The 14,025-nt window shown below is 33.3% G+C and overlaps 2 protein-coding genes across 2 annotated transcripts; one reads left to right on the forward strand and one right to left on the reverse strand.

The window, feature by feature from the left end:
- The first annotated feature begins 1,110 nt into the window (after positions 1 to 1,110).
- Positions 1,111 to 5,942, forward strand: LOC131630436 (novel plant SNARE 12-like). The gene is made up of 10 exons (XM_058901210.1): positions 1,111 to 1,512; positions 2,680 to 2,772; positions 3,477 to 3,570; positions 3,878 to 3,915; positions 4,194 to 4,288; positions 4,585 to 4,664; positions 4,732 to 4,788; positions 4,881 to 4,973; positions 5,057 to 5,131; positions 5,493 to 5,942. The coding sequence occupies exons 1-10, from the start codon at positions 1,436 to 1,438 to the stop codon at positions 5,595 to 5,597; spliced, it is 807 nt and encodes a 268-aa protein (XP_058757193.1). The 5' UTR covers positions 1,111 to 1,435; the 3' UTR covers positions 5,598 to 5,942.
- A 461-nt stretch (positions 5,943 to 6,403) lies between these two features.
- On the reverse strand, positions 6,404 to 9,451 carry LOC131630430 (probable sugar phosphate/phosphate translocator At3g17430). The gene is made up of 9 exons (XM_058901203.1): positions 8,935 to 9,451; positions 8,716 to 8,823; positions 8,481 to 8,512; positions 8,343 to 8,393; positions 7,894 to 7,955; positions 7,544 to 7,805; positions 7,127 to 7,392; positions 6,955 to 7,049; positions 6,404 to 6,807 (listed from the first exon to the last, which is right to left on the reverse strand). Exons 1-9 carry the CDS (start codon positions 9,016 to 9,018, stop codon positions 6,619 to 6,621), a joined length of 1,149 nt encoding a protein of 382 aa, XP_058757186.1. The 5' UTR covers positions 9,019 to 9,451; the 3' UTR covers positions 6,404 to 6,618.
- Between the last annotated feature and the right edge of the window lie 4,574 nt (positions 9,452 to 14,025).

Below are 14,025 nucleotides of genomic sequence, written 5' to 3' on the forward strand. Positions count from 1 at the left end.
TAAATATTGGGAAAATGCTAATAAGTACAATTAAAAAAAAATCATCTTTTTAATTTAAAGGATTAATAGTAGTTTACCCCCTGTAATATGAGCGTGTTTCGGTTTACCCCCTACCGTTGTCAAAGGCAGGTTTTGGCAACGGTTTTTTTGAAAAAACTATTGCCAAAAGGTAGGGAGGGGGGAAAAGCAAAATTCGCTAACATTACAGGGGATGAACAACTATTAACCCTAATTTAAATAGTAAATAACAAAAATAAAAAACTTTTATCTAAATCCGATCATAAATTTTTTCTACAATTTTATCCTTGAATTCTCACTCATAGGATATTGATTTTTCGAGACTTAGATTGTTAAAATTTTGTTTTTTCTTTTAATCGATGATTAAACATGTTGAATTTGATTTTTATGTAATGTGATTTCAATTAATAATTACATATTTAATTTGGTTATGTTTAAATAATTAAATCCTATTAATTTGATTACCTATTAATTCAATTACATTTTTTTTGGTAGTGTGAAACTTTCAAAATTTTGAAACAAATTATATTATTAATTTAATAAGTCTTTAATTTATATTTCAAAAACAAATTTTGTCTTTATAAATTTCTCAAATAAAGCTTTTGTGTCATTTATTAACTAGTACTAAGTGATATTTACTTGCCATATAATTTAAAGTGAATTGTTCACTTTTAATAGAACTAGATGCTAAATTTAAACATATATAACAAAAAAATTAGCTGGAAAGAGACCAAAAAATTCCCACGCCACTGTCATTAGGGAAAACACCTTTGTGCCCAATTATTGTCTAACAAAAATGAATAGAAACAAAAGTGCATAATCCTTGATAATTTAGCTTTTATATAAAAAATGTAAAGAAAAAACAAAATGCCCTTGTTGTTGCTCCATCATTATTATCTAAATTTTATTTCCTCAAATCCATCATCTCAATCTTCTTATGATAAAAGGACTCGTCATCTCAATTTTAACCATGACGTTTTAATTTAATAATAAAAAAATATTTCTTTTATAATTATCGCTCTGTAACGGTTGTTATTGTTGTTAATAAAAAAATGATTAAAGAAAAAGCAGGTATATATAATAGAATAAACAAATAATAAAAAATTGTGATGTGACAAGAAATCTCTCTCTCTTTCTTCCCTCACACATCGCACAGCACAGGCCCAACTTCTCCGTTCCGTTGTGTTGTGTCGTGCTGTATTGTGCTGTGTGTTCTTTCTTTCTTCTTCTTCTTCCCTTTTTCATTCCCTCACTATCACCCTAACAACAACCCTATTTTCACAAATTCTGCATTTTCAATTCCCTCCTCCCAACTAATGCATCATCATCATCCTCTGTCATCAACAACCTAGGGTTTCTCTCCGATATTCGTTTTTTCTCGCCGGGATTTTGGGGTTAAGCTCAATCTCCGGCTTCCATGGCTTCCAACTTGAAGATGACCCCTAAGCTCGAACAGATCCACGGTGAAATTCGCGATATCTTCCGTGCCCTCGCGTATGCATCATCATCATTCTTAAATTTTTTTTTTTCATTATCTCGTGTTTCCTAGTTTATTTGAATCAATGCTTTTACGAAATGATTTAATTTAAAAATATAAACTTGATGCTATTTTTGTATTTTTGGGGCGTGATGAATAATGATCTTGTAAGTTCAATGTGATTATGTGATTTTTTTATTGACATTGGAGGATTACCCTCTAGAATGAGTTTGAGCAGTGGATTGTTTGTTGACATTCTATCAATTATTGGGTAAAGTTCAGATTTGATGTTGTCATAGTTCAAATTTTAGGTATTTTGAATGGGACTTGGTAACACTACACTCAACTTTCTTATGGGTTAAAGCCCTTTATGGCCTTTTGCGTGACCCTGATAACCAGCTCTGATACCAATTGATAGGCATGATCCAAGTACTTGGGGAACCATCCCCGGAAATTTAGCTGTTAAGGATGATGAACCAAGCCACTTATTATGTGTTTGACCAAGCATCCCATACTACTAAATGTGGGATATATGCACCTCATAATACTCAAGTCCTATAGCTTCTCGATTAATTAGAAATGAAATTATTAGAGAGTTTTGGAATAGCGCCTATAGTAGAGAAGAGGATGGAAAATAGACTTAGGTGGTTTGGGCATGTAGAGAAAAGACATGTAGATTCTGTAGTAAGGAGAGTGACTAGATGGAGAGAAGGCAAACAATTCAAGGAAGAGGAAGAACCAGAAAGACTATAAGAGAAGTTATTAAGAAAGATCTCAAGATTAATGATTTGGAGAGAAGCACGGTCCTTGATAAAACATTATGGTGAAAGTTGATCCATGTAGCCGACCATATCTAGTCGGATAGGGCTTTGTTGTTGTTGTTGTTGTTGTTGTTGTTCTATTCACTTACAAAAATCTTTATAAACATATAAGTGCTATTGATCCGGTTGGTTAAGCCATTGTAGATACATGTTTCCTTTTGGAGTGTGAATAGTATGCACTATGTTAATTTCATTATCATCTTTTTTTATATAAGCATATTAGTGCTAATAGATCCCGTTGTTTAAGCCTTTGTGGATACATTTTTCATGTTGGAGTATGGATAATGTGCACTATGTTAATTTCATTATCAACTATCATTTTTTGTTTATTTAATATAACTTATAAGCACCTTTTGCATACAGAAATGGCTTCCAGAAGTTGGATAAGATTAAAGATTCCAATAGACAAAGCAACCAGCTTGAGGAACTCACTGGGAAGATGAGGGACTGCAAAAAGTAAGTCATGCACTCATGCATCAATGTGAATATAATTTTGATATCTCTATATGACAATTGAGTCTTTCTGAACGAACTCCAAAGAAACAGCATTTGTTTGTTACCACTATATATCATAATCAAAAAGTGGGGCCTTGGACCAATGGTTAGAGCTGTTATTGTGTGACTAGGAGGAGGTCACAGTTTTGAGTCGTGAAATCATCTTTTGCAAATGTAAAGTAAGATACTCGCATTTATGTACAAAGGAATTCATAAGAAACACGTGTTGAGTATGAATGATTATGTTAAAGAGATTTTACCTTTGACCTTCTAGTCACACAGTAGCTAGCTACACATAATTCTTTACAAAGGAATAAAAAAGAAATAAGTGTAACTATTTAAAATACCTTAAACAAGACATCTGTAATGGAATTGACATCTCATGTCACCTCCCAGGATTTGATAAATAATAACGTGGTAAACATGGAGCCCTGCTTTATATTATGAAAATAAAATTTGATAGAAGTTTTTTGGTTTACCGTGCTGGTTATATGCTTTATCTGTAGACTTACCTATTTGACACAGAGTTGCATTTTTCATACACCAATCCTGGAAGAAGTGATATTTTTTCTACATTTTGAATTTGGATATATTTTATGATTTCTGTTCGGAATTTATTAATGGCATTCTTGGAATCTGAAGAATTATGTTGTTAATGTCTTTAGGTTGATAAAAGATTTTGATCGTGAAATTAAAGATGAAGGGGCAGGAAATCCCGAAGAAGTGAATAAGCAACTCAATGACGAAAAGCAATCAATGGTCAATACCTAGAACCCTTTTATTTTTCTTGTATGTATTGGAAATATAGTATCTATCTTTTCAAAGTTTAAAAAGGGTTCACGATCTTCCTTGTATTATGGATTGACACTCTACTTATCCCTTTATTGATGTGTAACAAATTATATAGAATTTGCATAATGTCAAAACATCAAATTAAGTGATCATATGGTCTGAAAAAAGTTTGAGAATCCGAGGATCGCGGCCGCCCATATGTTTGTTATATATTGCATGTTGCTTGCACTTAAACAACAAACTCTTATGTTTATAACATTCATTTTTCTTGCAGATCAAGGAGCTAAACTCATATGTGGCACTGAGAAAAACGTAAGCTTATTTATGTACATTCATTTTCTATTTTTAGCCTTTGATTGGTTATTTGAAGTTTATGAAATAAATAAGACGAGTAATACCAATTATTGTTGGAGGGAGGCATGTTCAGCTTTCAGAAGCTTGAACTAATGATATATGTTTTCTGTCAGTGTCTGTAGAACCAATAAAGCAAAATATAGTTTCCTTATTATAGCTCTTTACTATGAAATAGAAATTTTATTCTTTTGGTTATTTGAAAGGACGGTTGATACTATAACTTGGATGATCAACAGGTACATGAATACCATTGGTAATAAAAAACTTGAACTTTTTGACATGGGAGCTGGTGCAAGTGAACCAGCTGAAGGAAATGTTCAACTGGCATCAGGTAACATGTTCAGTAGAATTTGCAGTTGAGCTTGAGACCAATGAGTTGGCATCAGCACTTTGCAATAATATAAATTGAAGTTTATTTTTTCACTGTATGTGTTTCTGTTGTAACCAGTCTAGATGTAGAATATGTACAATGTGTTTTGAGTGCTAAATTTTGCAATAGCATACTTCAGGTTTTTTTGTGATTGATCCTTCTTGGGGTTGGGGCCGGGGCAGTTTTTGTATGGTTAACGTGTAGTGAACAACATACTTATCTTAGCAATAGTGATGCTCATCTGGCTTATTCTACAGAAATGTCAAATCAAGAACTTGTCAATGCTGGGATGAAGACAATGGACGAGACTGATCAGGCTATTGAGAGGTCTAAGCAGGTGAGTGACTTCAAACTTATGCCTCCATTGTGCATGCACTATTGGTCTTACCCTTGTCTAAATGTAGGTTGTACATCAAACAATTGAAGTTGGCACCCAAACTGCTTCTACCTTGAAGGGCCAAGTAAGTTTGATTTTGAATTGAGTATGCTGTATGAAGAGAAGAGTCTAGGGGATAACTAATCTGACATCTAATTATCGTTTCCAACTATGCAGACCGATCAAATGGGCCGTATTGTTAATGAGCTGGATTCAATTCAATTTTCAATTAAGAAAGCTTCTCAACTTGTTAAAGAGATCGGTAGACAGGTTGCTTCAATTTCCTTTTTAATATGCACTATTTAAATTTCTCCAAACTCATGGGACTAAATTGCCCTTACCTCTGTTATCAGGTAGCTACAGACAAATGCATCATGCTGTTTCTGTTTCTCATCGTCTGTGGTGTAATAGCCATCATTGTCGTGAAGGTATCTTGTTCATTTCATCTATGAATTCAACTAATTTGTTGTGGATATTCTCTCTCTCAAAAATCAGACCAGTATCCCCAACAATTTTATTTGAAAAGCCTTTTTACATGAACTATTTTAATTAAGTATCCCCAACAATTTTATTTGAAAAGCCTTTTTACATGAACTATTTTAATTAACTTTGGTAACTCGTTATGAGAAGTGATGAGAACTTGGGTTGTGCGATGATCAGTTATAGTGATTGCTTATTGAATGTATATTTGTAAAACAGATGTTCTAAGATGCACTTCTAACTGTTTCATATCTGTGTACAATGCTGACAAGGTGCTCCCATTTTCTTCCCTGTAATATTTTTCTGCAGATTGTGAATCCCAACAACAAAGATATTAGGGATATTCCAGGATTGGCGCCTCCAGTTCCCTCAAGGAGGCTTTTGTATGTTCGAACCGGAGAATTGTATGATTAATTCTTACATTTGAACAAGAGTTTTCTTCATCCTAGTCCCACCAACTTGGTTCTTGTTCTTGTCAATGGAAATATTAGAGAATCCCTTTTTGGAGGCATCGGTTTGATCTTTCCGGTCATTCTTTCTTTTTAAGAATTCCTGGATATACTGTTTGTGATTCTATGTAAATCAGACGAGAGTCTTCTGCCTTTCTTGAGTGCCACGTTTTTACATGTAACATTCCTAAATTTAGGGCTAGAGAATCTACTGTGAAATTCATGGTGTATATGTAACTTATTTGACAGAGGTTCATTCCCCTCCCCTTCCCGATTTTTTGGTGTAATATATGCTTGCATTTTCAAACTATCTGCTGGATCTGCCTTGTAAATCACATTTATTCCAATTTACGTTTGAAGCCATTCATTCACAACAAAAATTGTTTGTATTACCATCAAGTCTTTTACAGGGACGGGTTGTTTGTTGCTAGTCCTGTAACTTGTTCATATTAGCATATATTATATGCCTCTTAAAACTTCTATTTTGATTGAAAAATAGTGCCAAACTAAGTGCCAAACTAATCAACCCACTCTCTAAATTCAATTATTCAATTATAATTTAATGGTAACAAGTATTTGTTTGCTAACCTTTATGTTAGTTACGGCATACAGTGTTTGGTTGTGTTAAATTTCTTAGATTGCCACAAAGAAATAGTTTCGAAGATTCTTGAATATTGGGTACAATACCATATAGTTAAACATGCAGAATATGGCAATCCCATTAGTGAATGGATTTGAAAACTTTACGAAAACAGGACTACTAAGAGTTGGTAAATAATTCTAAAATCACTATTATAGGATTTACCTTGTTCTTAAAACCCATGAATGTAATTACATAGTGCGAGCAAGGGTGATTTCATTATATAGCATAACATACATATAATCTAAAATGAATGAGAGGAATATGGTGCATTTTGACTCAGTTTCCTATTTCTTGTTCTCTTTCAAAAAGAAGAAGACATAAAATGAACCCTAAATTTGAATTATCATTTCCCTGTTGCATGGCTGGTTAGTTGCGTACGGCCAATATGAGACAACCTTGATGAAGAAATTAGTGGTGTTTCTACATCAATATTTGTATCAGAGGCAGAACCATTGCCACCACCGATTCCTTCATTGTTGCCGGCGTTATCAGGCACGTAAATATCAGATGACTTCTTCTCAAGTTTCCAGTCCTGTATGTCAGACAATAAACATGCGCTTAGGGCAGTTTTCGTTCAGTTTCTATTTTATCACTTCATTTCTTACTCTATTGTATAACAAGTTTGCATTGATTCAAAAGAATTCCATAAATACTACTAATGAACATATTATGAGAATACCTTGGTGATTCGATCGGGAATACTTTCAGCGGTTAATTGAGAGGCTCGGACGTCCCTGACCTTTATGTAATTGTACATCACAACTCCACATAGAGCTGCAAGTTAAATACGTAAGCGGCCGAAGAGGTGGGAGATAAGAAACATTGCATTATTCATTACAAATAAAACTTACCAATACCATAGCCGATTATATTCAGTCCAGTTATTGTAGATTCTGGAAATATAACTGTTGAGAGGGCTATTAATATCCAGTCTTTAAGCACACCGGCAACCCGGATGGTTACAGCACCGGTTCTACCAATCACTAAGAAAATGGAGAAGTTCAAGGCTAGAGCACAAAGAGCATTTGAAAAGAAAATCCAAAAATTGAACTGAATCTGTGAAACTTCAATCATGGGCTTTTCCAAAAGGTACCAAGGCACAAATAGAAACACAAAACTGCATATAACAAAGTACCAAAAAGTTAGCAGATCACATCGTATGTTGGATTTGCAGATAAGCAAGCATTTATACATTGTTGAAGCATTGACATGATTACTAACTAAATCTAGACGAAAGATAAAGCTTCTGTGAAGCATCGGCATAATACCTGCATGGAGCTATGTAATATAAGCTTGTGATGGGATTTAAACTCAAGCCCTTCTTCTGTAAAAGGACTTGTGTTAAGACGAGTCGAAAAGCTTCTGCAAAGATGCCTGTGACCTGGTAAAGTGTACCAACTATATTAAAATGAATTTCCCCGTAGGAGGAAACGACAACTCCAACACTAACTAGCAGCATGTTGAAGAACACGTCACACCTTGCTTTGTCAATGCCACATAAAACAGCCACAAGAAAAGTTGCAACTGGCACTGAAACAACAACACAGGTATTAAAATTAACAAATCGTCATTGAAAATAAGAGAAACATGTGAAGTTAGTTGAAACTTGAAAACATACTCAGAGCTTTAAGCATCTGGATAAAAGCCACAGAAATGTGCAAATATGCCGTGTTACCAAACCTGTAGCAACAAAAAAACATATTGCGTGTATAAGTATGATTGTACCTTCAAAAGTACTGATACTAAATTAGGCATAAACATGTGAATAGAGCATGTATAGAAAACAAAAACCATAGTGTTAACAACCAGGTTAATCTACAACTCATTCAGGTAAGCTATCATAATCTCTTAGAATTATTATACTTTGAACATATTTAAAATGACAGAAAGCGAACAAGTGTGTAGTGACAAAACAGGTTGAATGAACCAAACTTGACTGAGCTAATTTCTGATAGTTTTGAGCCTTTGTGTGATTTAATCGCACATTCACTTATCGGTATCAAACAAAATGAGGATTATGTTTGTATGAAATCAAAACACTTAAGTTTTCCTCAGTGTAGTACTTACCAGAGACTTGATGCAAAGAAGGCACTTATTGGTATCACACAAGTTGCATATCTGTGACAGAAAGAACATGTTTAGAAACTACTTAGTCAAAGGAACACAAGGCACAAGAAGGCTTTAAATCAATGCACATACACTCACATTTCAAACGACATTTTAACCGGCGATACAACCTGCAAATCAGATCATGAAAACTCATCAAGAACGATCAAAGACTACATACATTAAAGAGCACAGTAATTGTAACATCAACTACACAAACTTATCATACAATCAACATCAAGAAACTATGTTATTGTCATGTATCAACATTGAATAGAATTGACCAAAACCCCTCAAAAGGAACATTCCCAAATCAGAACATTCAATGCCATACCTTAAACACCCGAACAAGTAAAAACGCAACAGCTCCAGAAAAACCCATATGAATCATAGTAAGTGTGATGGGAAGTGGAAAGTTAAAGTACTTAGGAGATAAAACCCACTGCAAAAACAACAACAAAAATACAAACTTTATCAAAATCAACAACACTTAAAGACTTAATCAACACAATGAACATGGATTAGGGCAAAACCAGAAGCAAAAAAACAATACCTTGTTGTACAAAATGACACCAGAAGAAAGCAAGATGTAGATAAACAAGTAAAAATAAGTCAAAAAAAGCGTTTTGCTGATCATTTTGCCTTGGTTTCAAGAACAAAAAAAAAATCTGATTTTGACCAGAAAACAAACTTCTAACACAGACCCATTTCCTCAATTTGAGTAAAGTTGAAATCTTTACAACTGCAGCATGAAAAAGAAGCAAATTTGTACGGATCTGTGCGTGGAGTAATGTGTATTGTGTTGTGTTAAGTCAAGATCGAATCCAAGAAAAAGCGCGTGAAGAGAGGAAAGAAGAGAACAGAGAGATCAGAGATTCAGAAGAAAAGAGAAGGATTAATAAATGAGGGGTTTATTGAATGGAGTACTAGTTGGGTGTGTGTTTGTGAAGCATGTGCATCAGCTGAGGATGAGTAATGCTAAACACTAGCAATACTATGTTGGTGGTAATATACTAGTGGTGTATACATAGAAGTACACAAGCTACTGACTCAGATCCTCTCTATGTATAGCTCTTGTGATTGTCACACATTCTAAAAGCAGATATATGGTTTAATCAAGTCCTAATTAGTAATGTATTTGGTAACTTTTATATACTTAATATGATGGCGTGAAATAAGAAACAATCTCGACATATTTTAAATAGTTAATGAAATATTGAGTTGTGAGAAATTAGAATGATGTATTTGTTATCAGTTGTTCATGAAAAAATATATACGTATAAAAAAAATAACCAACTCAGGTAAACTATTTAACTAGTGGTGGATGTCATAACACAATACTCAACTTCTCAAAGGATATTATATCATATTTTTTAATTTGTCAAGAAATAAAAGAGCCTTCAAGAAAGATACAATATCTCGTGGTAGACTTACAATTTATGAAGTCGTCAGCCCAATCAGCGTCAAAATAAGTATGTAACTCCAACGAGGGGGATGTGGAAAATAGAAAAATATGAAACTGGATTTCTAGAAGATAACGAAGGGTACACAGAACAATCGTCTAATGCATTGTAGTGGAAGAGACAACAGGTTAATTGACAACGTAAACAACATAAGCAATGTTATGTATAATCGTAAGGTACACAGGATTGTCCACCAAAGTACGACGCAAAAAGATATGGTAGAGGAACACCATCTGAATGAGCATATTTCACATTCAAATTAAGAGGATTATCAACTTCTCTAGTTTTAAAAAAATGTGAGATTGCTCAAGGATGTTTGCAATGTACTTATATTGAACAATAAGGTAGCCTATAGCATAGTAAGAAACTTTAAATTCTAAGAAGTAGGGAAGAATGCCTAAGTTCTTCATCTCAAATTTCTTGGCTAATTTTAATTTCAAATCATCCATTTTATCAACATAAACACGCACAATAATCATATCATGCACACATAAAGAGAGCAAAATAAGACCATATAAATGTGTGGATCTATGTGCTTGTAGGTACATTATCTGCAGTAGTTAAATGATCTTAATAGTTTTGATGATGACAACAGTATGATGTGAAATCCTCTTATGAAGTTATGATCAAGGTGTTTTGCTTGTGAGATCAAGATGTCAAAGCTAATCTCTTGGACAAAGCCTAATATCAAGTGGTGTTTTATGGAATTCTTGATGATCTCTATCTAGCAATCTTTGATGATGGTGTCTACTAAGAAACTCTATGAAGCATCATCAGTTAGAAGAAGTCAAGTCCCAAATGAAGTGTTGAATTAACGATGAATCTAACCAGGGATATTGAAGTTTCAAATATTGTGAAAGAGAAGAAGTATGAAAGCTCGTCTGGTCTTTATATAAGTGATCAGAATACTGTAAAGATACTAGAGTAAATTATCAAATTAGCAAGGCAATACACACATTTACCGAAAATTGTTTTAACCACTCTAAATTTGTTGAAACACCTTAAAACCTTTAGATGAACCATCAAGATACTTCTAAGATTGATCAAAGATGTTGCTAAAGCTTTAGGAAGTTTGTTTACACTACCTAATAAATTAAGACCCTTGAACAATCGATAAGAGCAAGGTATAAAACTTCTTAATTAATTAAAATTCTAACCGTTATATGTCTTTCTTTTTGGTGATTAGGGTTAGCGTATTTTGAAGCTCATAATTGATTAACCTTATGGTATAATTGATTATGACTTTTAAAAGCATGTGGTTCCTTTTTCCTTTTTTAGCCATACTTTACTCCTATAAGTAGAGGGATTATCGTCACTTTAAAAAAACCATAAAACATATTTCTACATACTTTATCAATTTCTAACTCTCTCTCCTTTCTTATTTCTTTCTTTTTTGCTAAATTAATTTTGAAATTTCTCTGGTACATGTAATGCATGTTCATACTGATATCTTAATAATAGATCTAATATCGAGACAGATGTTCCGATATATGTTATGACATCCTGAACAGACTTTTGAAACCGTGTGATTATGCAGAAAATAAATATGCAGAAACATAAATAACACACACAGAATTGTTAACCCAGTTTAGTGCAAACAACACCTACTCTAGGGGCTACCAAACTAGAAAGGATGTCCACTATAGTATTATTTCAAAGCTAAACTTCTCGTTTACAACTTTTCATCTTAATCATTGTCTTGTGCTACCTTTACCTAAGATCATCCTAGATATGAGAAATTTCATCTCACTTCCAATCACCGCGCCAAGGTCTAACAGTCGTAGTCCCAGTTACTGTATCGACGATCTTTCACCTAACTGAAGATCACACTTCAAATATCAAGTCACAAACTAATGACAAGGGAATACTACACTTCCAGTCAAATATACTTAGTATTGCTTCACAACTCCGACTAATAAAAGAACTTGATCTTGCTTAAAAGCTTTGATCAAGAACAAAACTCAACTCTCATGCTTAAAAGCTTAAAGAGTGAAAAAAAACTCAACACATTACATAAAGGCTTCTGAGTGAGAACAACAAAGTCTACCACAAGTATCAAAAGGTACAAGGGTGACAAAGCACCTACAAAAGAGACTCTCAACCCTGCAAATTTTTGCTTCCCCTAATTTACAAATTTTGTAAAAAGGTTACAATAACATTAGGTTAGGTCTTCTCTTTAAATACACCTTTGCAATCCATGGGTTTCGAAATCTGCATCCAGATATTTCTGGACTCATAAGTTGATTGATGTACCAACTGTGTAGATAAATCTCCTTAAATCTTGAAACACAAATATCAAGTTTCCTAAATTGTCTTGGCATCCAATTTTGGCCACTTGTACATTTGGAGATACAAAAGATTATTAAAGATTAAATAATCCTGACCTGCGAAATACACTGAGATATATTCAAGAGAATTATCATAGAATCAAATCAAATTTATCAAGATTTAATAACAACCAATATTAATGTTCTGGTATAACATGTCATAACATCTTTCCTGAGTAACATGTTAGAACATCTTTTCATAACATCTGTAGTGAACCAAGTTTTAGCAAAGTTGTGCCAATCCTAAAACCATGGTACTAACAAACTTAGAATTTTGAAATTAAAAAATACATAGTAAGGAAGTTTTATCTGTTCTGATGTTGGGGATAGTGGTTTAATTTACTCAAGAGGATTTTATATCTTGTATTATATCTCTTGAGAGAAGTTGGTGTTTGATTTATGAGCTAAGCTAATAAAATATTTCATTTTGGTTTGTGAGATTATCCATGAAAATATTTTTTTGGTTCGTGAGCTGAGTCCGGTGTAAAAGCTCTTAATTGGTTCGTGAGATTGCTCATCAAAATCTCTATTTGGTTCGTGATCTTAGCTTGGTGTAAAAGCTTTCGCTTGGTTCTGAGATTAGCATGGTGTAAAATCTCGTGTTTGGTTTGGAGGATAGCCAGTGAAAAACTCCAATTTATTTGTAAGAAGATTTGTAGGCATATCCTGTGAAAAGTTCGCATCTATAGTAGAAACTCAAAAGAATAAATTCTTGAAGAGAGGAGTAGGTCATGTGATTAGGCCGGGCCTCTATAATCTCTAGTGCAATTCTCTCAACCATTATCTTTTTTATATTTTTTCTATTTATTTATTTTCATTGTGTTTTTTTCTTTCCTTTACTCTGACTTGTTCTTCTTTCCTTGAGATGATCCATGAAAACTTTCTTAAGGTCGAACAAGAAAGAATAAGCATACACATCTTAGAATATGACACACCCAATGAACATGATGATCATTTTCATAGATGCTGCTCAAACATTGCAATTCTTGGAGGTTATGTTGAAAGTTTTATATTTAGAAGATATCCATGTGAATCAGGAATTAAGGCTAAAAACCTTATCCGGTCATTGATTTAGAATATAGAAGTGTGTTTAATGAGCTTCATGAAAAATCAAGGAAGAAAGAGATTATTGAAAAACTCAATGAAGTAATCATAGTGTTGAAACATGAAGGAAAGAATTAATAACATTGGAAGAATCATCATATTCTTCATCATAAAAATTAAATCAAGGATCAACACCATACGTGTCTTTTGAAAGAATAATCACGATAAATGAAGGATCATCCGAAGAATCATCCTCCAATGAAAATGATGAAGAAGCTTCATTCAATAGAAGATTTGAAGAAGCTTCATCCAGTAGAATCTTTGAAAGAAACGATGAAGAAGCTTCATCAAAAATAATATTTAATAGATAAAAAATAACGCTAAGAGATTCATCACATGAAGATGATATAACCTTAAGAAACTCAATCAAAGATGTCTTCAACAATATCTCCGACAACACGTCAGAAGATTCTCATGAATTATCCTCTCAAAAAATAAGAATATGATGAGGAGAAACATGTATGCTTCAAAGCCACTAGAGAAGACAACTACATTGAGGAAATACCTCTAGGCCTCTTAAAGTCAATAACGCACCAAGACCCAACAATATTTGGGTGCCAAAGGTGAAAAATTAATTTGTTTTCCATAAATGTTTTGCTACATTAAAGGGGATAATTGAAAATTTAAAGAAATTGTGCAAAGCATGAATATACCTTGAGTATACCAGCAGAAAGATGTATTTGATGTTTGATCAAGATAATGATTGATGATCTTGATGATTCTAGATCAAGGTGAATATTTTTCAATGGC

Source organism: Vicia villosa, linkage group LG1 (genome assembly GCF_029867415.1).
Source record: "Vicia villosa cultivar HV-30 ecotype Madison, WI linkage group LG1, Vvil1.0, whole genome shotgun sequence".
Taxonomy (NCBI): Eukaryota; Viridiplantae; Streptophyta; class Magnoliopsida; order Fabales; family Fabaceae; genus Vicia; species Vicia villosa.